This window comes from Lathamus discolor, chromosome 1 (assembly GCF_037157495.1).
Source record: "Lathamus discolor isolate bLatDis1 chromosome 1, bLatDis1.hap1, whole genome shotgun sequence".
Taxonomy (NCBI): domain Eukaryota; kingdom Metazoa; phylum Chordata; class Aves; order Psittaciformes; family Psittacidae; genus Lathamus; species Lathamus discolor.
In genome coordinates this window covers 63907370-63934653 of record NC_088884.1, presented here as the reverse complement: position 1 = coordinate 63934653, position 27284 = coordinate 63907370, and the positions used below count along the sequence as shown (strand labels likewise).

Sequence of the window (27284 nt, the reverse complement as noted above, 5' to 3'; positions counted from 1 at the left end):
TACCTGGTTTCCCTCCAAATGCATTTTTATTACTTGAAATATGGAAAAAAAAAAGAAACTTTTAAAAATGATGTCTCTCCTGCTGGAGCACTTCAAACCCATCAGTGAATTCCAACGAAGACACCTTTCAAGCTGAGAATAATGTGAATACTTTGCTATTTTAACAACCTGCACAAACTGTAGATACTGTTTGTTAATTAAAGACCCTATAAAATCACCAGATCCATTTTTCCCTGTGTTTTTCTGCTGCTCGAGTTATTAAGAATCAGCACTGAAGGAAATACCTGCAAAACTATCCCAGTTATGTCCACTCAAACTCCATACTCAATAAAATACTGTGGAGACCCTGAAAAAAATAAAACTATGTCTCTAAATAGAGTCCAGAAATGCAGTTTCATACTTAGCTGCACATTCTCAAGTGTACTTTTGCACAAAAGCATACTTTTAATAATTAAAGAGCAAACCAACTGTGTAGATCCTTCCTTTACATTTAAGATTCTATAACATAATCTTTTGCTTTGGTAAAATACAAATAATGGGAAAATCTGGGTATAGAAAGCACAGTAAATACCATGGGTGTATCATACCTTTTTTAAGAAATATGAGCTGAAATGTAAGGCATCCCCCAAAGTATTTTTTGCATATGCAAGGAATGCAGTTCTTTGTAAACAAAAGCTTGAGGAAAGCAATACTGAAGCTAAAGAATCTTCCCCAGGGTCCTTCCGATGATCCCAAAAGCAAGAGCAACTCTCCTAGGGTAAATGTTTTAGAACTAAATCCTGTGAAAAAGTGAATCCAATCATCTGTCTTCCCATAACATTTTTAATCACTTATTAGACTGGCTTGCCTTGAAGATCTCCAAATTGAGAGAGTGATGTAAAAGTTCATTCTTAAGGGTTAAAGCTTGTCTTCAGTCTATTTTTCCGGTACATCACTTTCTATAGATTTCGTGGCAGCACTGTTACGGCCTATGGATGCTGGCACAATATTCCCACCTGTAATGTTTCCTGGTGCCTGGGTCGGACAAGCAGTTGTCGGTTTAGTGGCCAGAAGTGGCCTAGAGGAATTAGACTGATGTCTACGATGACCTGAATCCTCATCTGTTGCAGCAACTGGTCTCTTTCGGCCAGATTCTTCACTAATCGGAGGCTGAAAATAAACATTGACAACCTGTTAAAGGTTTTTCTGTAGGGCCAGGTATTTACCTTTTCACATACTCAAGGGATCAAAAAAGAAAGAGCATTCCATAATTAGGCCCTTTGTTAGGCCTAGTAATCTCAGTTATTTGCAACTAGCTGATGATATTCTAAAGCTTTCCTGGCCATTTAGCTAGAAGTGCAAATGTGTAATATAGCAAGGCCTTTTGACAGTCTTAGAGCATTATTTAATTGTACACCACTCAAATATTTGCCACAACTGGAAAACTGAGGATTTGAGAGGATGATGGTAATGTAGTGTACCATAAGCCAGTTGGGAAAAACATGGCAACACTATACTCTGGAATCACACAGCTTAAGTGTTCAGCAGTCAACAGGAAGGATGCAGTGTATCTGGCATATGAAGTCTCAGCAAAGACCATGCCAGTCATCAGTCATTCAGATATGATAGTGGAGCATGAATTCATTTACCACATTCTTAAAGGGTACAGGAGCCATCAGTCTTACCAAATGACAGATAACCCGTATTCTGCTATTTATTTAATTGCACAATGAAAACACATCAACACTTTTTACATTTCAGCCACCATCTCAGCACTGGACTTTTGCTCAAAAAAAGAACATTTAGATGTAAAAGTGTATGTTTAATTCGAACTTATTTTTTTAATCACACTGTTCCTAGTCGTTGTCAGGATTTGTAAAGCTGCCTTTCTGTGCAGTGACACACTGTTCTCAGTTTACCTTGCACTAGAACTACCTGTACACCAAGTATTTATTGAAAATAAGTATTGAAACTTACATCCACTCGGAAGTCCTCCAGTCTTTTAAATTTACTCAGGTATTCTTGCAGTTTGGGGTCAACAGCTGGAGTCTTGTGCTGAGAGTATTTTAGGTAAGCCCAAAATTTTTCCAGTCCATACAGCTGACCTAATAATGGAAAAAGGTAATTTTACTTATTTACAAAGGTCAGATTCAATTAAAAACTTAATTATTCACTGGTAACTATATGCTTAAGAGCACTGAAAAGGAACATGAACAAAAGCTGCTCCTGAATTGGTTAACAGGTCGGTGTCAAGGAACTCGGGTTATCTCCCATGTAAAGCCTCCCCAGTGTGAGCTGTGACATGCCTGTGATAATTACCAGCTTCATAGTCTTTCTTTGTTTCTTCTTGGAAATCCCGGAATATTTCTTGCCTGAATTTCTTCTCTAGGCCATAGCTGTAAAATCTAAACAAGCATTCCAATCCATATCTGCAACAGAACAGAGAGGTATGAAAATCTTGCACGTGCTCCTTATTCCTCAGAAGGATGACAGTTTTCAGTCTCTCCTTGTATTTAAAGTAAATGGCACAATCTCATTTTACCCTTCTCATGAAAAGCACTTCCTTATGATTGATTTTTATTAACTTACTGTTCTGAAACATCTTCACAAATAAACAAAACTGACTTCAGAAAATCAAGGTTATCCCCCTGTTTCAACTTACACACATACGAAATGGAGACAAATGCTTTCACATCTTTGGTATGTCTGGGTGCATAAACAGTTTCAACAAAACCAGCCATCAGGGGTCAGAGCAGAAGCCAGCCCTAACTCACCATCAGTGCAAAAACCTAGTGTGCAGGCAGGACTCTGTGTTCTTTAAGTACACACACAATGCAGAGCCAGGGTTTCTGCCTCAGATTTGGTAATACATGGTCACCAGTGCTGCCTTGGGCCTCAATGTAACTGACACCTCCTCCTGTTCTGCATCACCTTAGTCCCTTTAAGAGCCTTCTGAAGTTTCTCCTGTTAAATGTATCCTTGGATAATCACAGAGCTTCAAGAAAGCTCAGAGCAGAGACGCAAGATGTTATTAAAGCCACCTTTGCACCCAAGGGGCTATCACTCTGCAGGCTCAGACAACATAACCGACCTCCAGGATTTCCATATCCAGAACTTAGCATTCAAAACTCTGGGCTACCTTGTCTCTATAGCTAAGAGAGGTGAGAAGAACTGAGTGAAAGATCAGGAATTACATCAAAAAGCTGAAGGGACAGTGGTCATTTCACTGGTACTTTGGTAAGCAAGAAGTAGTTGGAACAAGCTGAATGAAGTCAAAAATGTCTTCACCTATGGAAGGGATAATCTTAGCAGTATTAGGCATATAGAGCTGACTTGTCACAGTCAACAAATTGCAGGAGTTTGTAGCATTCAGGACCAATTACAAGTCAGGAAATGCTGCACATTTAGCTATTTATCTTCAAAGCACAAATATATACAAACAGATTTTAGCATTAAAAGAACTTACACAGACTGCTACTTTAAAGATTTACAAAGAGCCAAAGCCAATGCTAAAAATGATCAATTCAGATACATGTAAACTTCTCAGTCATTAAAAGGAATGGTAAGACCTCAACAGTGTGTAACTTCCAGGAAGAAGCGGATACCTGTAGTGTTCTTCTGCATCATCCAGAGCAAGCTGCCTGAACTCTTCATACATTTTCTTGTTAAAGTGATCTCTCAGAAAAAAGGACCAGAAACGAAAAAGTGTGTTCATTTCCTGGGACTGGCCAATTCCCAACCGTTTCCTCTCTGGAACAAAAAAAAGAGAAGTTAAAAAAAAAACCCAACCTACTTTTAATTCTTCAGCAGAATAGGTGCTTTTCCAGTAGCAATAAACACGCAAGATCCTCCAGTAATTTGTTTAAATTTCAGTGTAATCTTTTTGTCAAGGTATATAAAGTTAAATGGAAAGCAGAGGTCGTAAAATAGAAGCATCAAACAAATTTTGCTTTCTTTTCCCAAGAATAATGACGTTTGAGGAACAATGTGGAGAAAAGTGGCATCAGAAGACACCTGGTAAATTCCACCTAAAATTTTAGGAAGTGCATTTAGCAGAGCTTACCCATCAGACACCTTCGGCGGTATTTGTGGTATACCTGCTGAGTAAAGCCATTTTCTTTTAACAGTTCATGAGAAGGATGTTGAAATTTTGGAAGAGAATTGGGGGTACACCCGTAACTCCCTGCTAGTGGGGTTCCTTCTGAAGGCGAAGTATTGGAACTCCTGAAGGAAAGAGAAAAACCCACCACCAAAACATAAATGTATTTCTGTCCTTTAAACAGAATGCTGCTCTACAAAATCAGTTTTCAACCATTCTGTCAGAATAATATGGTCACCTGATGACCACTACAATGCACACATGGGGCCCAGTCATCTGCTTTTGGGGGCACCTCAACCAAAACCAAATTCTGTGCTTGTATGTCAAAACAACCACAGGCAGTTTCAGATGATGATGACTGAACATTGCTGTAATGCCTGAGTTCAAAGCACAATTTAAAGGCAAAATCACTGCTACTATATCATGGATCAACAAACAACATTGTGAACATAGTCAGCCTAGCTAGCTTACTTCTGGAAAGCCATGTATTCTAGGCTTTGTCTTTCTTCATTGCTCTTTCCTTGCTTCCACAGTATTTGTCCTTTCTTACAGCCTATTTCTGCATTAGCAGTGGGAAATAATGACATGGCAAACTAATTTTCTAAGACAAAATTAAAAGAAATTACCCCACGGAGGAAGTTCTTGGCCTGTGGTCTCTGGAGTCCATCACCCAGCCAACATGGGATTCTAAGGGAGGATTTGTACTGTGCCGTGTTTTTCTTTTTCTTGGAGTCTAAGAAAGTAAATCAAGCATTTATTTTCCTAATTTGATTTCACTCATTCCCTCCCTCTTAACACAAAGTTCTGAAAATTTTATATTGTATTCTAACACATTAGAAAGTTACAACACTCCAGTTTCATAACCTAAAGGACTTTTAAGAAGCATTACAGAGAAAATGTGGAAACCATTTTATAGAAATAAAAGAGAACTAATATGGTAAATATTTTGAAGATAATAAAAAAAAGTATATGCTTGTTAAATTGTGGAGACAAATCAGTTTTATAGGCTTTTTTTCTGGTTTAAAAAATATATTACATCTTTCCATTTACCTTTACATCAATGGATTGTGTTTCTTTAACAACAGGGTAGAACCTAGGTGTTTTGTTGGGATCCTGCAGCCTCGGGGTGCGAGGTGTTCGTGGGGTGAAGCCAGGGTGAACACGGAAGGAATCTGGAACTGCTGTTGGCAGTGACTGAGCTACTGCTGCTTTTGGAGGTACTTCAAAACTTAACGAATTACAAGTCAGCTCCTCTGCTAAACCTATACGCAGGAAGGAGAAAAAACTTGTTTTCAAAAGAGACTTTGGATTTCCAAGCCTAAGCTCCCCTAATACCTAGAATCTTAAAGACCCTTCCTTTCCATTTCAAGGAAAATACATCATCCCCATCAAATTAACAAAAGCACATGGTGCAGAAGCAGTACAAACTGCTCAGAATTATTGAAAAAAGTTTCAAGCATGTCTTTGCTAGAAAATTTAAACCCACTTCTTTGTTACCTGCCTGTTCTCGTGCACCTACACTAGCAAAGTAATGGAAAATAAATGTTGGTGAAAATGTAACCACGTTCTTGCTTTTTTGTGAGGTGGTGGGTTTAGTGAGGTGGTTTTCTTCAGCTCCTATAAAGATGCTATTAGCCTGTATCCTAATAAATGTGAATACTGTATCAGAAATACCTCAAAAAAGGTAAGATTTGGACACTGTGACTGCCCAGTAAGGTTATAATACAAGTAGAACATTCTTCTAATTTCACTCTTTTTTTCTCCCACAGAAAAAATCCCGATTTCTAGAAAAGGTTTCACAACATCACTAGCTATTACTTTACGCATTGTAAATGCCAAGTTACACAAAAGGCACCTGCTGTTGGTATATTTTGACAACAGAACACTGCCTTTTGATGCTTATATATATCCTGATAAGTGTTAGTACCTGCTTCTTCTAATTCAGTGGAAATCTTGCTACTGATGAACGGCTCACAAGTTGGAAAAAAACCAACAAAAAAACCCAACCAAACCAAAAAAACATGGAAGTCCCTCAGACTACTGACTGAGCCAAAATTAAAACATTACACAGGCAGGAGTCAACACACCTACAGGACTGTTCTTTATCCCAGAGATTCTGAACACAAGCATGTATTACTTACCTTCCTGTAGCTCTGGAGGAACTTCCTGGGTTGGATCAGCAACTGGTTCTGGTGCAAGACTATCACATTCTTCTTTACTAACAAGATTCAGTTTCTTAAAGTTCTCAATCTCTTGCTGAATTAAAGAAAGCAGATTGTAAATGCAAAGCATGATAATGGATATCGTCTGGAGAAAAAGGTGAATTTCATACAGGAGAAAATAAGCAAGCCATAATTGACACACAACTACCCATACACAGCCAGTACAGATTTTTTTTTAAGGGAGATGGAAGGAGTCTCTAGCACATATTGTAAAAGTTGCTGCTGAAAGCAACAGTTATGCAAACAAACAGGAAAATGGAGGCAAGAAAAGTCATCTATATACAAATTTTCATATAGATAAGAAACAGAAATGCTGAGATCTTGCCCCTTGTCAAGCCTAAAACCATCCCTTTCTGCAATAAGCATGCCAAGGAAGGTCCTAGCAATGTAGGTGAGCAGAAGAAGCCCCGCTCCCTTTCTCAGGCTACATCTAAATAAAAGGCAGTATTTGTAATTAATGTGTTCAGCTATAATAAAATAAGGTGTGCAATCTGAAGTTCCATTTGCTCACAGAGCTATCATTCCAACAACCTACAGGGCAAACAAAAATATAGTATAGTATAAAAGTATAGTATATAGTATAAAACTACTTTAAAATGAGGTATTACTTTCCTCCCCTATTAACTCATCACAAAAACATGCCCTCCTCTTTCCCTCTGGCAGTGGTTTGCAAATGTTACAAAACTAACAATTCATAGAACAAATCAACAGTGGAAAACTTAAACCACCTCCAAAATGTCAAAAATAGTTCTAAAAAAAGTATTAATTCAATGGGTTGGGTCATATCTGTGACCAGAAAAACTTTCTGGTTATGCTTTTGACTGTAGCAGATGGCCAAAATTAATTCTGGAGCTGTTTGGACAAATATGGTTTTCAGGTCAAAACCAAAGACAGTTACCTTCATCATGGTGTCATTTTCACTCTGTCCCATCCACAGATCCTGCTCATAATAGTATAAGCCATCATTAATTACTTTAGCAAGTCCTGATGTAATTTTTGCACGGCATACATAGTTGCCAGTATGATCTCCAGGATGTTTTCTCATATATGGTGGTGTCTGCGTTACAATCAAAATCTTGTTGATGTCCTGATCATCAATTTCATAATCGGAATCACTGTCTGACCAATCAGTAAATTTATTCTTCTGACGCTGAATTTGTTCCATCTCTTCATCAAACAAAAAATCAAGTTCTTCTTGTTCCTGTTCCTCGGTAGGTGGGGGTGGCTGCTGTTGATCTGATGTTTGATCAGGCATAGGAATATTTTCCTAAGTTGGAAAAAGGGATGCATTTTGTATTTGAATTGGATAGTGATTATCAAAATGAGAGATAAATAGAACATGCTAGAACATCTTCAATAAATGGATGTATGGGAATTAGAAACAATACAGACACTTCCAGATGTTTATTAAGTAAATTACAGTTCTAAATAATTCTGCCATAAACTTTTAGAACAATTATCAATGCACATTACATTTTTCAATTATCAACAGGTACAACAGCTCCTCAGCAGGAAAAAAAACCCCACCAAAACACAAACAGTATTTCATTTTAGTGAGCTCTGGATCAGGATTCTAAATGCACCTTGTTATTCTAGGTCTGGCAGAATGAGAAGTACACACACAAACTGTACTGCATTATCAAGCATAATTTAAGTTGTGAAAAATCTTCTATGGTATAATCTGAAAGTTGACAGGTTTTGTATGTGTTTATTTAAACATGACTTACAGGTTTTTGATCTTACCTTTAGTTTGACGGTGGGTGCACGATGCCTGTTCCTCACTTCTATCCAAGGTTCAGAGTCCAAATCAGGCAAACTTGTAGACAATCCTTTAGACATTGTCTGAAAATTACTAATTTCTGTGTTTTCCTCTGGACTCAGTAGGCTTCCCATTCTTGGAGAATTTGGTGCAGACTCTAGCAGTGGAATACAGTAGTTCAGTTCCCATTGTGGGTTGGTCTGATTTTGTTGTGTTTGTGGGGTTAATTGTTTCACTACTCTCTTTTAACTGCAGCCACCATTTTTCTACCCCTCTGGTTAAATGTAACACTAATTAGCAGGATTAACTTTCATTCTTAGAAGACAGCTTCACTCAACACTTTCAAAAATATCAATTCTAACAACTTATTTATATGGGAAGTTTCTAACAGTCTAAGAGAAATTATGTTTTACCCAGAAAACAAGAGGAAGGAACATCATCAGAGACATCTTCCCCACACCATCCCCTATCGTTATGGGTGGGCACCTAACTCAGTCTTCATTCTTCCCGTTTAATACCAGCCAATATTTTAGTAAAATATTTCCTTGCCAAGGCTAGTCGGCAAACAAAGCCATCTCATTATCAGTGTGAATGAGATCCCCATCCAAAATAAGGATGCACCAAGTAAAGAGTTAACTTCCATCTGCTACCAAAATGAAGCAGATTTTATAACTAACTTAAGCTTACTAGTACTACTGCTCCTAAGGGACTTAGTCCACCCTACTACATTCTGGAGAATAGTCACAGCCATAAGAGACAGCTTCATCTACTTCACAACAGCCATGCCAGCCACGTGACTTGGCAACTGCAAGGCTGACAGGCATACCAACTGAATCTGCCGTTACCACAAGTACAACTTCTATTATGAAATCAGTATTGAGGCAAACTTCCTAAGTTAGACACAGAGCCCTAAGCTTATGTTTCAAAAAAATAAATCCTTTACCAGTATGTGAGCCAAAATTTTGGCCTGGTATGAATTCTGGACAATTGATGAGCTGAGAAAAGTCAGTTGGTGGCAGACTGCATGGAGGAGGACCTGGAATCGGCCACTTTTCTGGGTCAACCCTTTTTCTTAGCCTCTGATCCACAGTTTCAACTTCTGTACTGTCCTTTATGGCCTGTGTAACAAGCATATAATAACTATAAAAACTTTACGTATCCAGCACCATCCAAAGAAGAAAAAACCCACAAGCTTTGCCACTTACAGCCTCTTCATAAAATCCTTGTAATTGCAAATAGCAATCTTTAACTTCACATCACTGACTGTAAATGGCAGACCAAAATTAACCAAGCAACTTTCTACATACATACTTCTGAATTATTTTACCTCCAAAATGAGTGCAGCATTTGTAGTCAGAGCTTGCATCCGCCGGAAGCTAGCAATTAATGAAACAGGTAGAAATCCTTGTTGGTCCATCTTTCTCCTCAGAAAGAAGTCTCTTTCCAAATTTTCTGCACTGAAATAATACTCACTGTGGAAAAAAACATGCAACTATGAGCCTATTATAAATTAAAGAAAATCCTAAAATAGCAACTTAAAGGTTCCTTGTTCAAGCCTTCCATTAAAAACAGAGCATACTTGTCATCAACAAAATTATGCTTTCCACAGATGTGTCATTACAAGCAAGACTAACAGAACAGTATGTGTGCGTGACACGTGAAGACAGGCTTATGAACCAGTACAGTACACAAGGGTATAAATCAAAGCCTGGTTACATCTGCATGTATGAGTTGCATAAGGAAAAACTACGCTCAGTTTTCCTTTCACCCATCCCCTCCCTTATTACTTACATGGACAGAAGGAAATAAGAGTCTCTTAGCCTCCATATAGATGAAGGATAACTACTGCTTACAGTCAGGGAATAAGCTATTTCCCACACAGCAGTACCAGCGCACCTTCATCCTCAACTGTATCTTTTCTTTTCCCAGTTTCTAGTACATTAGAAGCTTAAATCATCCTATCTGAGTGTTGAGGCACATATATGTATACTGAATCATTACTTCAAGCATGCTCGTGGGAAGATGAGGAAAAAAAATAGTAATGCTGTATTTGACATAAAACTGTACCAAAAGGCACAACAGCTCATGGAGAAATGTAAAGCCCAAAAGAAGAAATGATGTTTAGTAGATGAAGTGGAACAAGGGCCATTTCAGGAATCTGGCAATACCACAGAACAAGAAACATGAGGGACAAAGAGAGAGCAGAAAGACAAAACTTCTTAAACAATGAAACTGCTGTATGAAATGATGAGGGTGTCAAGACCTTTTACGCTCAGTGAAGAGAAAAAGGAATTCAAATCATGATCTCTCACACAGAGAAAGGGAAAGAGAAAGCATCCTATGAAAAAATAGGGAAAAAACACCCCAATTTAATCATGACAACTAAAGTCTAAGCCTTTCACAGAGTTTATGCATATACCGCGATTTTGCATGTTACATCCAAGGAATACGCCTCACCAGGTTTAGGAAAATGTAGGCAGTGAAATATTTAATGGAGAGCAATTAAAATTCTATGACAAAAATAGAGGCAGTACAAAAATAAGAGGGCATTAAAATGCTGAGGAAAAATAAACAAACACAACCACATGCAAATGTAAATAATTCAAATTTCAGCAAAGCATAAACTGCTAAGCGTCTCCACTGAAGTTGGGATCAAGGCCAAAGTTACCAAGAGCAGAGGACTCTGATGTCATCAGTGACGCAAGCAGAAGCTTCATACCATTTCTTTCTCTATTTTTTGGTAGCTAAAGAAATTCAAAGCAAAAGCTCTGTATATGAAACACTCAGCTCCAAAACAGAATTAATAAAGTCTCGAAGTTGGACAAGACATACAACAAATGAAAACATTGCCATTAAAACAGATCAAACAGAGAAGAGAATAAGGCTTTCGGAGAATTAAGCTCTTACTCAGAGCTAAATCAACTGATCAGTGAAGCAACAGTGCACAAAGAGAAGGTTTCTTTCAAGAACATTCTGTTTGCTGTTCCAAACTGCTAAATTCCTTTTCCCCTCCCAGTCTAGAAGATAAGCAAACACAAAAGCCATATACCAACATTTTACTAATGTTACCTTTACAGTCATACAGTAAAGGTAAAATCTTGTAACGATTCACCTAGTTAAAAATTCCACAAGCAGAAATGGACAATGACTGAACTTGACTCAAACTGCCTCACTTGATGTCCATCACTCTAGAAAAAGGAATGTGAAAGACCATTAATGAAAAATGAAGACAACGCACAAGTTCGCTCTAAGTAGAGGGACAAACCTAAACACACACATCCCCTCCAGCTTTGCTTTTCTTTTTCCTCAGAGTCTTCCTTCTTTGGCATAGTCACTTTAGTATTATATAACTAAATTATGAAAGACAGACAAAACCATCCCCATTTAGAAGTTAATAATAATAAATAACAGGTAATCGATGAATAACGTCTGTTTTCCACCATTTTTAATGTGATAAGAGAAGCTCAAGAATCGCCCTGTCATGGAAAGCAAACTCCATAATCAAACAGCCTTAGGAGTTCATATCAGACAACCAGCCAATGGCTCTGGATAGCCAGCCATGCCAAGCCTTCTACTGACACCTGCCAACCTCTTGCTGCTAAAATAAAATACAAATATAACCAGAAGTCAGATGTGACCAATGCTGTAACTGACATTTTTCTCAGCAGAGGGGGACATCATCATGTCCTACCTTAGAAGGTCTGGATTCTACACTGCATGCCCAGAAATCTGGCCAACAGTGGAGTGTCTGTGCTCCTCCCCCACTTGTCTGAGGACAGTGCAGGCCGATTATCCTGACATGGGGTTACATGTCCACTGTCAGGTCTCATAGGGGCCTGGCAGCAAAAGTAACAAAAAAGATTGCAATAGAAGTTTTGAAGTTGATAGCCACATGCCAGATACTTTCTGCCCTTAAAGAGGCTTTTTTCTTCCTTTTTGCGTCAACTGTAACAAAAGAAGCAAGAATAAAATAAGCAAGTTGCTTTATGGGACACAAGGGCAATCAAAAACCACCACAAAGGCATCACAGAGAAATGCTGTTGCAAGCACAGAAGATGAAATATCTGCCAGTGGTGGAAACTGTCTCTTTAATATGAACTAGTGGTTTCCAGGCCCTTTTTGACTTGTCTCCTCGTGATAATCAGTCTTCCAGATGGTTTCTCATTGCCTAATAGTGTACACGAGAAAGTAAACAATTCAGATTATTGAAAAATCAAGTATCATTGCAAAACCACTCTCTTTCAGTTAAATGCTTCAGGTGAAACACACTCCAAAACCATAAAGCTAACAAGACTTCTCAAAGTGAAATTGAGAGCAAATAAGGGAAACATCTAGCTATACCACCCAAGAACAGCTTTACAGGCAAACAGACCAACAGTACTCAAAAGCACAAGCTCAAAGACATCCATATCTCAGTTACATGACAACATAGCAAGAGGGCTAAGTACCATAAATAAAGCAGGTATATGAAATAGAGCCAGACTACAGCACAAGATGCAGAGCAGCTTCCTTAAAGTTCCTCCCCATCACTCAAGTTCTTCCTCCCCACTAGTGAATGAATTCAAACTGACACTGGTAATGGTTAAATAAAAAAGGTAAATTGAAATGCCTTAATCTCCATCTTTATACAGACAACAGTGATTAAATGCTATTTGAAATTAGTTATTTTATTTTAACTAGATCTCTGAAAATACTTGTACATTAAGCAGTCTACTTACATTTGATGCTTTATATATTCTTTGAGAAGTGTTTCATCCACAGAATACATCTGCACTCCTGCTCCGTCACCATAGTAATACATCACAGTAGCATTAAGCTCAGGTTGAAATATTTGGTCGGTGCCTTCATCATACAGTTCCTGATAACCAACTGAATATTCAAAGTTCACTTCAAAATAAAGGAGAACATAAAAAGAAAAAATATTAAGTCCAGCACACAAATATTTTAAGACATGATAAGCACTGCTGTTGGCTTTCAGCATCTGATTTTAAAATACTCAAGCTAATTAAGTTACAGGATATGTTTTGTGAGACAACTCTTACTTCATGTGCAAACAATAACATTATAAACACAGTTTAAAGTTTTTACTAAGTATTTACTTATTTGCATACTTCTGGGGTTTCCTCTGCCTCGTCCTCTTCCCCTGCCTCTGCCTCTTCCTCTGCCTCTGGAAAAGCCTCGAACACTGCCACCTTCACTTCTCACACTGCATACTTCATCATGATCATCTCTTTTTTCTCTATCACGGCGCCAATCTTTAAGATAAAAAAAGCATAATACTTGCAATCATAATTAAATATCTCAGTGCTCAGAAGTTCCCTGCAACACAGAGTTCTCAGCTTCATCCCCAGCAATCCACTGACTCAGACATACTGGCTGAAGCAGAAGGTCAGATCTGAAGCTGCAAGGGTGAAACAGCAAGGCTTGCCCAGCCATGCGTGAAGGTGAGTCAGGCAGAAGCTGTTAGCAATAAAGAAGAGTAAATTGGCTTGACTGGCAGTCAATCCCAAATGCTTCTGAAGCAACCGAACGCTGGTGCCAGCTCAGGGATCACAATACCTATGATCAGCTTGGGACATGAAGGAATGATCATGCAATTCTCCTTCCAACATGACAGTCCTCTCCTGCGGACAACTCCCATTACCTCAAGATAGTTAGGAATGGCTGCTAACTCTTGATAATCCTGCTCAGGGTGGAATTTCCATAGTATTGGGTCTCTGGAAGTGCTTTTGGTTCCCAGAAGCAGCTATCTACCATGCCAATGATTCTGCTCATTTAACAGCAATCATTTATTCTCTGTTGATCGTGCCCCAAATTGAGCTTGTAAGTTCAGGACCCTTTTATGATAACACATGCAAACCTAAGGTGACTCTGTCAGAACATATGTAAGTTTTTTATATAAATATGTGGTTTGCACATAGCAAAAGAGAGCAAGAGAGAAGAAGCAGAAGAAGGAAAAGCAAGCAGGTCCAAAGCAGACCCCAGGGACCTTGGCTCCACTCACCACAATACTTAAGGACAGGTGTAATTTTCACTTTACTCATGAGAGAAAAAGAAGCCCTCTCTTACACCATTTCTTTCTCTTAACACTCCCAGACTTCCATTTTCATTCACCCACCATTGCTTAAAGTTTCTTTACAATGCAATTGGATAGTCTTCCAGATGCCGGGGGTCCTCTCTGTCAGAGGAATGCCTGGGGATACATCCTCTGTTTGATCAATTGAGAGCTACTAAATTTATCAAAGGGCTGACTAAAGATACGATTCTCTGCTCATATTAGAAATCTTGTTTTACTAGCAATTAATTTTAATGAACCCTACAAAATATGTATGCTCGTACAGTGCAGTTCCTGTACTTTCTGTGAAATAAGACTTTGAATTTATGAATGTCATAATCTGTATGTCTCCTACTGGGAATTTGGACCTCAGTCTCTGCAGTCACTACCCTCACCTTTAGAGATACCAAATGCATGGGCATTATTTGAACTGTTTCCCCAGATCAGTTTCATTTTTGCGCTCAGAGTACACGTGGCTTAGGCACAGGCAAGAGTCCTGTATATAACATGTTCTTAAACTAGTGTTGTATTCACACCTGAAACAAGGTTTTTATTTAAACAGCCAGTGTTCCCGAAGAGTAAGAGATGATTTTATGTTTTCTCACACTGAAACTGGTCTTGAATCACTAGATACTTGAGGCAGAGTTCATGCTACAAGTTTCTGGTCATTTGACCATCCTGAGGAATAACTGCTGAAGAAAGAGATACACTAGCGAAATTCCTCCCCCTACCTCTGTACATCCCTCAGACAGCCAGATCAAACCCTCATATCCATGTTTCTAAAACAACTTCATAAGCAAATCCCACCTCAGTAGCATCCGGCACTTATTAGAATGAGTAGACATTTAAGTTGTTAATGTATATTGAGATTTTAAAACTTAAATGCAAACACATAAACCAAAGAGTTACACTCAGTCTAAGATTTCTGCTGTCTGACAAGTTGTATTCAGCACACCTAAGGACCAGAAGCAGTACCAGCTGTGGTGCATTTCTTCCTCTGTTATGCTAGAACAGCTCTTTGCATGGCCATGCTGAGAAATAGGTCAGGGAACTGGTCTGACTTCAAGGAAAAAACAACATCAGTAGAATTGCCAAAGTAGAGTTCAAAGTGTAGGTCCACAAGCAATTGCTCTGGTAGCAGCAAGCTGCAGGAATAGCAGTAGAGCAGGACAGAACAGCCACTTTATGAGACTATTTCCAAACTTTCCACATCATAAAGCTGTGGCCCAAGACTCTATAGGGAGCTATGAAAAGAAAAATATATGCTGCTCTGATTTTGCCTCTGCACCAGCACACATTGCAAAGGTAGGCTGTTTCCAAACTCAGGTACTCAGCAGAGTCAGTGATTGAGACATTATAATTCTGATCAACTTGAAGAGGTTCCAAAAATATCTGGCAGTAAGCTCTTAAACAACAAACTTTCCAATTTAAAATTTGTTAAGCCACAGAAATACCATTTATTTCTATTTTGCAGGTTATTAGCAAATGTAAACACTAAGTCTTACTTAGTATTGGCGAAGCCAAGTTTCAACATAAACTGCCAATTTAACACCTACTCACATGGTATTATACTTCATTTGCCACAAATAGAAAGACCCAGAGACTGAAAACCACTTACTTCTTGTCTCACTCCTCCAGTTGTCATGAGTTGATATTGACTTGTTTGTTTCCAGCAGGAATCCTGAGCTCGTTCGAGAGCCTGATCTTTCTTGACTTGCTGACCTTATATTGTCCAAATGAAGTGGCACCCATTTTTGCTTGTTACCTTGAAAAAGTTAATATATTACTTGTAATTCTAGTACTACCTGAGGTTTTAGCTCCGGAAATGATTCTGTGGAATTTTTCTTGTAAAACTAGTAACAGTTAATGGCAAAGTTTAAAAACTGGGAGAAGCTTAACACTGAAAAGTTAAGATATTATGATATTATGAAATTTTAAGATATGAGATGAATGACAAAATAGTAAATGCAGTACACAGGAATTTCTCAAACTGAAAGGTAACCTTACCTAAGCTTTAAATATATGAAATAAAGGTGAGCTTTTTATTTAATGATTTTTTAGATGCAAGTTCCATTACCAAGAATTTATCGCTACACAGTTATTAAATACATACAGTAAATTCATGACTATATAATTTCACAACTTTTATATAAAACTTAAAGGTAAGAAATAACATATCAAGCACTAAAATAAAGATTTCAATCACAAACCATAAAAAAATTCCTAAGAATTTAGCTGTGGTACTGTATTTTACCTTGAAATACTCAGATTAAATTCTTTCATGTGCATCAACAATTATTAGCAAAGCTTTATTTTGTCATAGGCTGGCCTAAAATCTCCACTAACCATTTATTTAGTGATGACATTTGCTGTTCTATATTTAACTGGTATTATAGGCTTCATACCTTTGTAGCCAAGAAATATAAGCAAATACATAAAATAGGGGTGAAAATGTGGGGAAAGAAAAAAAAAAAGTTGTACCTATGACTTTGAAAAAAATTAAAACCAATCAAGAATATGTTTTTAAATATATACATAGGAAGATTAAGAAATCTAAATAGCAACAGTCTTTAGCATCTGAAGAAACACCAGCAGGGAAGCAAGAAACAAAAGCAGCTGATGGCAGCAGTATCTTAAAACTGTCTCCGCTTTTTCTCCAGCCTACTGCAGTCTACCGACCAAATGAGATACAGGTTTGCTTTCTATTTTAAATGTAACAGATTGGATCAAAAGGAAATTAATAACCTGTTTTATTTTTCACATGATCACTTCAAGGTGTAAGCTAATAGTAAAACACAAAAATGTGTTAGCATATATAGTTAGTTATAGTTAGTTATATATAGTTATTACACACATATATATGAAGTTAAATTAACATAGTGCTATCTATTTAGGGTAATAAAGATATGAGACATAGTAATGGTTTGTACATCCATACTAGAATTTTCCATAAATCATTAGCTCCATGGACCTTCACTAGGACACAAGTTGCTTTTCCCCCAGAATCCCCATTTGACTAAGCAGAACAGTCCAAAAAGAAAGGAAGCCTGTTTTAAGCTTCCTAGCAGAAAGCAATATATCCTACTATCACCTAGAAAATTCAAACCAGAAAAAGTTTCATTAAGTCATTCAACTGGAACTAATGTAACTGTATCAATGGTGACTTACTGCATCATACATAGTGCCCAAACTGACCTTTTTTCCTTTGGTTATTAGTCTGAACTTCATCTTTGCTAGTTTTATCTCCTGGATCATTTGTCTTTGCCTCCTGCTTGTCCTTGATCCCATTATCGCTTTTTTGATTAGATTTTTCCTCCTTTTCTCTTCTATTTGTCGGCTTCTTACTGTGACTTACAGTCTTGCACTGCAAGAGATGCTGGTAATTATTTCTGACAGTACAGCTTCTGACAGCAAAAGGTCTAGATTTCCTTTACCTATTAAAATTCCTTTATTATTACCTGTTCTCAATCTCTTCAGTAGACTGAGTTTTAAGATCTCTATTGTTTTGTAAAGTCTCATTTTAAATAGTACTATTTTCCACTAACTTGGCAAGAACATAAGAATAATTCTTAGACTAAGAAAGTTTTTGGTTTTTAACTGTTGATGTAGAATTGCAGAGTGCACAACAATAACGTTTCAATACCTCAAAAATGAAGTTTATTATATAGGAAAGAAAGAAAGATTACTCACCAGTACCTACTATTCAGACTGATTATGTTTAAAAAGCTCTGCTTACAGAATACCCAGTGGCAAATCAGAAACTCCCATGATGCTGTACAATCTCAACAGCATGCCAAATATTCATGTAAATTATAAGGAGCCACAGGTCTTGGCTCTGACAATTCTGTTCCACTAAATCAGAACATGAACCAAAGATCTGAGGATGTGGAGGTGTATGATTACAGACTTATTTTTTCCCATATTAGAATATTGCATTTAGTGGGAACTGTGTGCCTTTGAGTAGAGCCGGCATCCTGCAGACCATTACTTCCTGGAAATCCCACAGAATAACAGGTTTCAAAGAAGGCAAAGTGAAACTTCAATACATGCTAGGGGATGAAGGGATTAGAACAGCCCTGTGGAAAAGGGCTTCATGAAAAGCTGGACATGAGCTGACAAAGTGTGCTTGCAGCCCAGAAAGCTATACATACATTGGGCTGCATCAGAAGGAGCATGACCAGCAGGTCAACAGAGGTGATAAGAAAGGATACTTACTTCATTGTTTGCTATTTCACTTGGTGTTGGCCAGTTTGTGATGTCATCATGATATACCTCAGCCTGCAAAGATGACGAACAGTTTATACTACTTCCTAGATTTAGACCCTTTTAATATGGGGAAGGGAATATGTCAGCCATGACTCAGATGGCCAGACTACCTTCTTGAGTAGATTTGTTAGAAGTAGCAATTTTTAAAAACTGAGAAATAAAGCAGAAAATAAACACACAACTTCTGAAACCAGAACATGATCAATTGTAGAAACAACTATTCATTGCAGTTACATCCAAATCAAGGTCCAATACATCCTAGCTTGTAATTAGCATATCTAAAGAAAGCCTTCATGAGGAACATCTTAGGTAGGCACAGGCAAAATAACATAGGAAGCAAGCAAAATTTTCTACTTTCTATCATAAAACAAATTAAGAGGGCTTATGACTTCAGTGAAGGTAAAACAGTTGTCAAATGAAATGTTGTTTTACACATAGCTCCCTATGCTAGTTAAAGATATCTATTGCTTAAAAGTCTTTTAGCTTTTGGAAGACTTTTGAGCACAGGTATTATTCAAACTAAAAACGAGTGGCTGTACAAAATTTTAGAAACTTAACTTTCCAATACAAGGATTCAGCCTCTCCTGTTGTTTTAACAGCGCATAAAGAGCACAAATCAGATAATATGCAAAAAGGATTTCCAAAACCAATCCAGCATCACCTGTGCTCAAGTGGTGTTGGTTCTTTGCAACCCCTTCACATTTTTATACAATCCCATTGCTTTCTTGAACAAAACTGCCTTTCCTTATCCTTTATACACACACCACTTAAGCACCCCTTCTAACTTTAAAATTTCCCTTCTTTTTCCACTTTCCTCTTCAAAATTAACCATTACCAAGGCAGAACATAGCACTTCTGGATTTAACTTCAAAATACCTCATTATCTTTTTATTTTAGCACTATCAACTATTTACCATACTGAATATTTACAGCCAGAAATACCCCTTTGAAAGTCTTTCATTTTCTTACTACATTATCAGCTGAGCCAAAAGCCAGTTCAGACTAATAGGTCAGATTAACTGGGACTTCTAACACAACTGATGCAGTAACTCATAGGTGAATGGCCTTCTGGCAAATACAAACCTTGCTGAATTTCCTCGTCCTGGATTTCGCTGCTTTTGTAATTTTAGTGGAATTATGCAGTTCTGAAGAGGAAGAAAAATATTTTCAGGTGAAGAATTACATGTTAAAAGAGTAAGGAAGGTTTACTAAGTCATTATGCAAGCATGAAAAATCCCAACATAGAAGCAAGTACATAATCACAAATTCCTAGTAATTTCCTTTTATAAACTATTACTCAAATGCCACTTCAAATTCAGCCATATTGCTAGCAATCAATCCAAAGCAATGGAAAAATAGATATAAGGAAAGGCAAAAAGAGAAAATTACTATAAAACCTACATTACGGCTAATAAATTGTAATGCCCAAATTCCACACTGGATACGTTTATGCTAAATATGAGCATTTGCAATTAAGCTGACACTCATACATTTTCAGAACCATCTTGAGTCAAGACTAAAACTTTATAATAACGATTCCATCTCATTTCCTGAGTGCAAGCCCATTATACTTCCACCAGTAACATCTGCTAGAAATTAATGTAATGCTTGGAAATAACTCTCTCTCTCATATATGGCAACATTATTGGGCCTAATTGCCTAAAATCCATAACCCCCACTAAATAAAAAAAAAAGTCTATTTAAAATTTACTAAGTATTTTAATACGGGTGCAATTGCCCTTCCACAAAACAATAAAACAAACCAAACACTAGTATCAAGCAATTTGCTTGGAGATTGAGACAGAGAAAACCGCTTCTCCTGTTAAGCTCTTGCTCTGTTCTACCAATGCCAAAGCGTATTTTTCGATGGAGAAATGGCCACTACCTTTCCCTGAAAATTCTTATTCAGTATTTTATTGCAACACAAGCTGAAAACATTGAATGTGACTGAAATCACTAGTGGAATATTGTTATTGTTCTTTCATACAGGGATAACATCACCTCCTAAACCCTTATCTCTTTCACATCCAGTGACTAATCTTCCTTATCGCAGCTTCACACTGGGAACCCCACCCTCCCACCCTAGTGACTCTGAAAACCCTCTCTCTGCTTCCTGGAATATACTGTCAACATTCGAAGCATAAATTTTTGCATACTTTATAGTCCACTGTAAATTAGATTAATTTTACTATTTACAACTTCCACATCACACAACACATGGATTCAGTCAATCCTGATCAGCCTTTGACATTCCCCACACCATTTACCAGCAGGGGTTTTTCCTCTCATACAGATCTGCTTTTTAAAACGAAGACAAAACACCCTCCCCAAACTGCCTCTTGTTACTCAGCTTCAACTTCATGTAGTCTGAGAGCTTTCAGAAACACACAGTGACGGTGTTACTATAATTTTTACTTGTCATTCAACAGCAAACTAATTGCCCTTTACAAAACAAGACAAACAGTTGTAGAGGTGGAGTTACAAACAAATTTGTAATTTTCTCCAACAAAACTGCCAATTATGTGAACAGGTAAACTGACTGGCCATAGCATTTGTCCTGCAGCAGTCTGTAAACACACCTCTCTAGCTGTTCTATTACATTACTGAAGCCCTTTTTCCATCTCACAGCACTTTTACTTAAATTGCTGCTGAAGGACGCTCTGCCAGAGCTACTCTGCGTGTCACCAGGGTATAGCAAGGGATTCAAAACTAAGAGACTCAATATCATTGTACTATCTTAGTCATGGGATATTACTCCAGGTGGCAGGAGAGGCTGAGTCGAGTAGAATGAGACCCAACTCGTTTTAAGGAATCTCTCTTATCTGTATGCAGTAATCCAAGACTTGGAAGATGCATTTGCACACTAAATGAAAAGAAAATTGATATTAGGCAACACACCGCCTAGTTGATGATGTCCTTTCTGAACTCAAAGGCCTGAGATCTCGCAACACGCCATACTCACCTACCCCAAAAGAACTCCACAGGGTTTCTTGTCTTCCCAAAAGAGCCATGCTCAAAACCAAATTTAACTGATCTTTTCTGGGGCTAGTCATGTGGGAGCTGGATTTTAGTGTGAAGCATGAAAGGGAAAATAAAAAGAAGGGTGGGAGAGTAAAAGAGCAGAACATCAGATCCCTTAAAATTCTACCCAGGGCACATCTGTTTTGTTCTTATGAAGTGGCCTAGTGCCACTGTTCAGGCAAAATGCACTTTAGAGTGCATTTAGATAAAAGCTTTATGCTTTACACTACTCTGGTGTTTGGTTTCGACATCACATAAAAGTGCTGAATACCCAGAAAAGATATCTTTAGTACCTTGCTCCTGCAGAACCCACCAAGCCCTTGCAAATAAGCTGTTTCACTTGCTGTTAATACCAACCTAGCTGCATTAAAATTGTTTATTCGGTTATAGGCTACAAGGTAACCTCTTTAGTAACTGCATGTTGAGTTGCTAAAAGAATTCAGTTCTCTTCAATAACTTTATTTGGTGGATTTCAGCTGAGTTTTGAGGTGGCAGGGGAAATAAACAAAATCAAGGATGAGGAAATTTAATAGATCATTATTATCTTTTAATCACTGAACTCCATCCAGTAAAGATGCAATCCACATGAAAACAGAAATTAGCCTTCAAAAGCACTTTTATTATTGTTCTTCCAAGTCTCTTAATATACCACATCCTAACGAGGGATTTTCTGCAGAAAGACATGGATTTGCAAGCATGCCAAGTGCAGTACATCAAGATACATGGGATGACAATTCTGAAAATTGAAAGATGAATGTTGGATCCACCAAAACAGCAGCCATCCTCTGGGACAACAGCAACAGAGAAGGAAGAGCAGCCCGGATGCTGTGCAAGGATAAGGAAGTTTGCACATACAGATGTATCACCAGAGCAACTACTGATTACAAGATAAACTGAGTTTACAGCAGTAGTATTAGTAGTATTTCAGAATGGATGAAGTTCTGCAAATAAACAGGCAGCAAGTTTTTTTCTGATGGAAGGGGAAGGATGATATTGCCAATTTCTTTTGAAAGCAGAGTCTGTTAATAAAAAGGTGGAACACGCTCCCATTTTGAAGCAAACATGGTTTATGCTGTAAGGATTGCTAAGAAGTGTTCAAGTTTAATCTTTACTTGGACTCTACATATATTTTCTTCAGTGAAGGGAACTTCACAGAAATACCAGAAGTGCTTCATGAGGCAATTGAAATCACACAGCAAAACAGCTCTTCAAAACTTCAGTGGAACCTGACTGTTGAACTTATACAACATTTTCTTTTCAATGCTCAATTTGAAATTTCATAGTATAATTCATTTTTAAACAAGCTATATAAATAGTTTCAACAAATAAATGTGAAACTCTTAAAAGTGTGACAAAACAATCCCTTGAAGCATATTATAATTTGAATCTAGAGCATGGATTTAGGTCCAAGACTCTGGGAAATAAGAAACACAGTAATTATGTTAAGATCTTTCCTACAATAGTTTTAGCATTTTATAACAAAACTACACTAGATTGATCTTTTCGACACTATTTGAACAACTGACCAGGGTAGTGAGCTATGACACCTGCATCCTTCTACCTATTTACATTTAAAACCAGCCAGTTTTTCAACAAAACATGCAATAGGGGAAAAAAAAAAAATCCCCAACACAATTGGTTAATCATTATACGATTTATTTTCCTTATCTCATTTTTTTCCTAGCTGCTCCACAGAAATCTGCAACACCTGTGACTGTTTCTACAAGAGCTTTCACAGTCTAAAGGGAGCACATGCTTGAGTACAGCAAGCCAGTACTGTGTCCAAGACTCAAGGCAGCAGGATGGATTTCTCTCTAAAAAAGGTCTCCAGTTCAGAAACAACCCAACCAACCCCATACTAAATTACACATACTGTTATACGCAACCAAAATACACACAGCGCATTAGTAAAGGTAATGGTTTTAATCCCTTCAGGGTTGGGGGTAATTGTCAATGTTGTACCCTTCAATAATTCTTCAGGTAATTTTTAAAAGCTGCTATTAAAACACTCAGCGAGTTCAGAAGAACTAACCTCAGATACACACACACAAAAAAAAAAAAATCATAATCAGATCATTTAGCAATTTACTAATCAAAAGCTTGCTATTCCTATTAACACAGCATTTACTAAACTGTACTTTTACAACGTACTTTGCTAACAGACTAAAGCAAGTTAATTTATACCATAGCGCTACAGTGAACTGGTTCTGCTACCAAAATATCAACCAGATAAAAAGCATTCTTTGATACCCAGAAATAAATGCAATGAAGACAGACAAACTGAGTACAATGTAAGAGGCTGAAGCATATAGTTCATTAACTACATCAATCAAGCACACCAGGAAGCAAATCTGCTTCAACCGCTTCAGCAACACAGGCATTTTGCTTCATTGAGTACTTTAATAAACTTCAAGAACAATTTTTGACTAATTATCTAATGAATCATTGGAGACCCACATCAACTACACAAATCACATGAAGGCTAAAGAACTTGGCATTCACATTCCCTTTCGTAGCCTTACAAAAAGGGCAGCACTTCAGGGTTCAAACAAACAGGTAGGAGAATTCATAATAAAACTAATTCAGCATCTCTATCCTGGGGAAACTGTTTATATGGAGGAAGGGTAAACTAGCCTTTCCTGTGATAGGCCCAGCTCTGAGGGGCAGTGGAAGAAAAACAAGGCTCAGAGGAAAGACAAGGAATACAGGGCTAACACCAGGTTGTTCCTCAGCTTCCATACAGACAGATTTTGTTGGCTCAATTAAAAAAAAAAGCTTATCTTGTTACCTTGTAAAAAATTTATCTACAAGATTCTACAGGACTTCTTCCTTGCAACTGTTCCTCTCCTCTTACTCACAAAGCTTCAACTTAAAGAACTGAAGGCTTCCTGCAACATATTAGCTGGGAGCTACAGGGGAAGGAAGACACACTGGCAGAAGTATCTTTTATAATTTGAAGGCCTGTGCTGAAGTGAACTCCCTGTGTTCACAATCACTGGGAATAGACAGAAGCCTATTAATTTCACTAGCAATTTTACACTGCTACAAGCCTTTCTCCACAAGTTAAATGCAGATTAGGATGTATAATTAGATTAGGATGTAGCTGTATAATTCTGAAATTATTCTGCTTAAAAGGAAAGCTTAATAAAAGGCTTAGCCAGGAACACTGAACTGTGGTAACAAGCAAAACATTAAACATTCAAATATGTTTACATTAAGTGTTGGGTTTACTATAACACCATTAAAACTTACTAACATATCCGAGACAAAAATACAACTGGTTATAGTAACAATGCTTTAACTGAATTCTTTCACCGAGAATTTGAAGCCCTTCACATTACTTTTTTTTCCATCTAGCACTGGGTGACATCGACAGCTCCTTCCCTTGGCAAGAGTCAAGTTCGCCTCTATTATAAACTAATGCTGCACTAAATTGAAAGTCGAAAGATGACAGACTGGGGTCAATCTTCTCAAGTGTGTAGCTATCACTGAACGTACCATATATGCACGTCTCAGGAAACTTTCAACAAATTAAGCCAGGATCAACAAGTTGAACAGGATTCAGTCACTACTTTGATGTGAGATTCTTTTACATTTTATTACCCTCTTTAAGGATAGTTTTACATTCCATCCTAGTAGTATTTCTGCTCATGTACTTATTATTTCACATGAGTAATTTCCATACTATTACATTCATATGGGCCTAGTGTGACTTACTTTGCTTTGCAACATGCAGTTAGTTACTTCAAAATACATCTCTCATTGCAGATGGAGACACATGGCAATTACTGCCTTCAAACAGCCAGGAAGGATCAACTCCTTTGTCTTTTACAAGGGAAAGAGCAGCGGCTCCTTCACAGTGGTTTTGGTGATGGCCAAACCAAGACACACACCTCGATATGTGTTCTTCCCTGATGCCACTACCAGCAACAGTGAGTTGAGTATTTGCTCAATTACACACCTGCTACTGAAAAAGATATTTTGGTGCAACTAGTCAGTTTAGTATTAATTTGATAAATGATAAACACAACTTCTAAGCAGAAAAAAAAAAAAACCACCAACAAACTGTGAGTTGCCTGAAATCATCAAATTAAGCATGTAATGAGCACAGCGTGTTAACTCAAGTGCCTCATTTCTCCTCCTTCTTTCCACAACTATTTGTACTATCTTAAGTGGAAAAGTAAACTTTACGGAAGGTGAAGCACAAGAAGGTGCTAATGCAATAAAAGAAGCTTTCCCAATGCTTCTGATGTACCATTATTATTACTGCCACAGCAAGGCAAATGAGTGACAAGCTCTCTTTCATGCATGGACAAGACCACAAGATGCTGCCCAGCAAGCCGGATTTTAGAAGCTATGCATAAATAGGCATTTATGAGTGCGTCAGTACACACAAACAAAACAGCTGAGATGATAAAGATGGCTATGTCTGTTGCCAAAAGATTTGATCTTCAGCTAAGTAGAGATTTTGTGGTCTGGAGAACTCCTCTGCTTGCATGACCTGTACACTTGAAACTATAAATTATATATTTCTCTTTGTGAGGGAAGTACATATTTAATTCAAGGATAAAAGTGACTGTGAGATCACCAAAAGGTTGTTAGGTGCCTTCAGAAGAAAGTGCTGAGATTGAAATTCTTGGGAAACACAGGTGGAAATACATATTGTGAGGTCAGCGGTTCGCTTCCAGCCAGGAATAATACTCCAAGAAGCTGCTAACTTCTAGGAACTCTGCTAGCTTAAGTATAATGCCTTGCAATTTCAGGTCAGGTTTTCGATGATCAACTTCGGAAAGCCATCTGCCTGTTTATTTACTACAAAGCCTCTAAAGTTGTTTTATCTTACACCTAGTAATGAAAGGCCAGAAAATTACATCACAGTTACTCTCACTCAATCTCTTTCCACATAAACAGTTTAGATACTGACAGCAAGCAAACTGACTGCCTTTGTTAACATTTAAAGCCTCCACAATCAAAATGTTCTGGAAAGCAAAACCAAGTAACGGCTCGTACAGAGTGCCTTACTATATAATTAGACAAAAAAGACCTGCGGTAAAGCAAACGGGGTTTAGCAATATCTCTAGAGAAAAAGTGAGACGGGCAGCTTACCAGCCCTGTTTGCTCCTGCCAGAGCCCGGCGCCATGCACGGCTCGCCGGAGGTCACCCGTTCCCGTCCCCAACGCCCCCACGTCCCCAGGCTGGGGGTGACAGTTCTCAACCCCAGCGAGTTCGCAGGAGCACAGCAGCTCCCGAGCCCTAACGGAGCCCCGTGTCCCCCCGCGGACCAGGCGAAGGCGGCGCCCGGACCCACCTCCCATAGCTCGCTTCCCTCCTCTGCCCATGTATGTCAAAAGCCCAAGCGCCCGGCCCGTGCCGCCGGCCGATTCGCGCCGGGCCCCGCTGCGCCCGCCCGAGTGCCGGGGAGAAACACGCGCGTTTCATTTCTGGGAATACCCCGCTAAACGAAAACTAAACAAACCCCCAAGCCAGCGAGCCGCCACCACACGCCGGCCTGCACCCGGCCCGCCGCCGCAGCCACCATGCCGGTCCCCGGCCCGGCCGCCACACCTGGGTCCTGTGGGACGAGCTGTCCGTCCGCCACGGGCGGTGAGGGGCTGCTCCCCGCGGCTCTGAGCCTCGTCCACGGGTTCTCCTTGGGCGGCGGAGCTTCCACCACCGGCCGCCGCCGCCGGCCGCCCTCCTCGGCGGCCTCCTCCCCTTGAGGCGAGCTGGGCTCCTGCCGCTGGGGCTGCTCCGACTCCCGGGGCCGGCCGCCCGCCGGGCCGCCTGCCTCAGCACCGCCGACGGGCGCCGACGACACCTGCGCCGCGGACATGCCCTGCCGCCCGCCGCGAGGGGCCGCCAGCCGGGGCGGCCGCGGGGAA

At 38.8% G+C, this 27284-nt stretch overlaps 1 protein-coding gene across 3 annotated transcripts; it reads right to left on the bottom strand.

Moving 5' to 3' along the window:
• LARP1B (La ribonucleoprotein 1B) lies at nt 1-27284 on the bottom strand. 3 transcript variants are annotated; one of them, XM_065674567.1, is made up of 19 exons: nt 26968-27284; nt 19464-19525; nt 18330-18392; nt 17310-17478; nt 15733-15879; nt 13159-13314; nt 12778-12946; nt 9387-9531; nt 9003-9177; nt 8044-8216; nt 7199-7567; nt 6220-6334; nt 5129-5340; nt 4705-4811; nt 4043-4203; nt 3585-3729; nt 2299-2408; nt 1957-2084; nt 1-1149 (listed from the first exon to the last, which is right to left on the bottom strand). In XM_065674567.1, the coding sequence occupies exons 1-19, from the start codon at nt 27233-27235 to the stop codon at nt 916-918; spliced, it is 3108 nt and encodes a 1035-aa protein (XP_065530639.1). In that variant the 5' UTR covers nt 27236-27284; the 3' UTR covers nt 1-915. The 3 variants fall into 3 exon arrangements, with proteins under 3 accessions (XP_065530639.1, XP_065530646.1, XP_065530652.1); XM_065674574.1 differs by having other exon boundaries at nt 13171-13314; nt 26968-27283; XM_065674580.1 differs by lacking the exons at nt 12778-12946; nt 13159-13314; nt 15733-15879; ... (2 more) ...; nt 19464-19525; nt 26968-27284 and adding an exon at nt 11751-11887.

Coding starts and splice junctions, on each gene's coding strand:
- LARP1B (XM_065674567.1), bottom strand. CDS start 27,235: ATGTCCGCGGCGCAGGTGTCGTCGGCGCCCGTCGGCGGTGCTGAGGCA. Junction 15,880..17,309: donor TAATAACCAAAGGAAAAAAG/GTCAGTTTGGGC, acceptor AACTTTTTCAAG/GTAACAAGCAAAAATGGGTG. Junction 13,315..15,732: donor CTGGAGGAGTGAGACAAGAA/GTAAGTGGTTTT, acceptor TTTATCTTAAAG/ATTGGCGCCGTGATAGAGAA.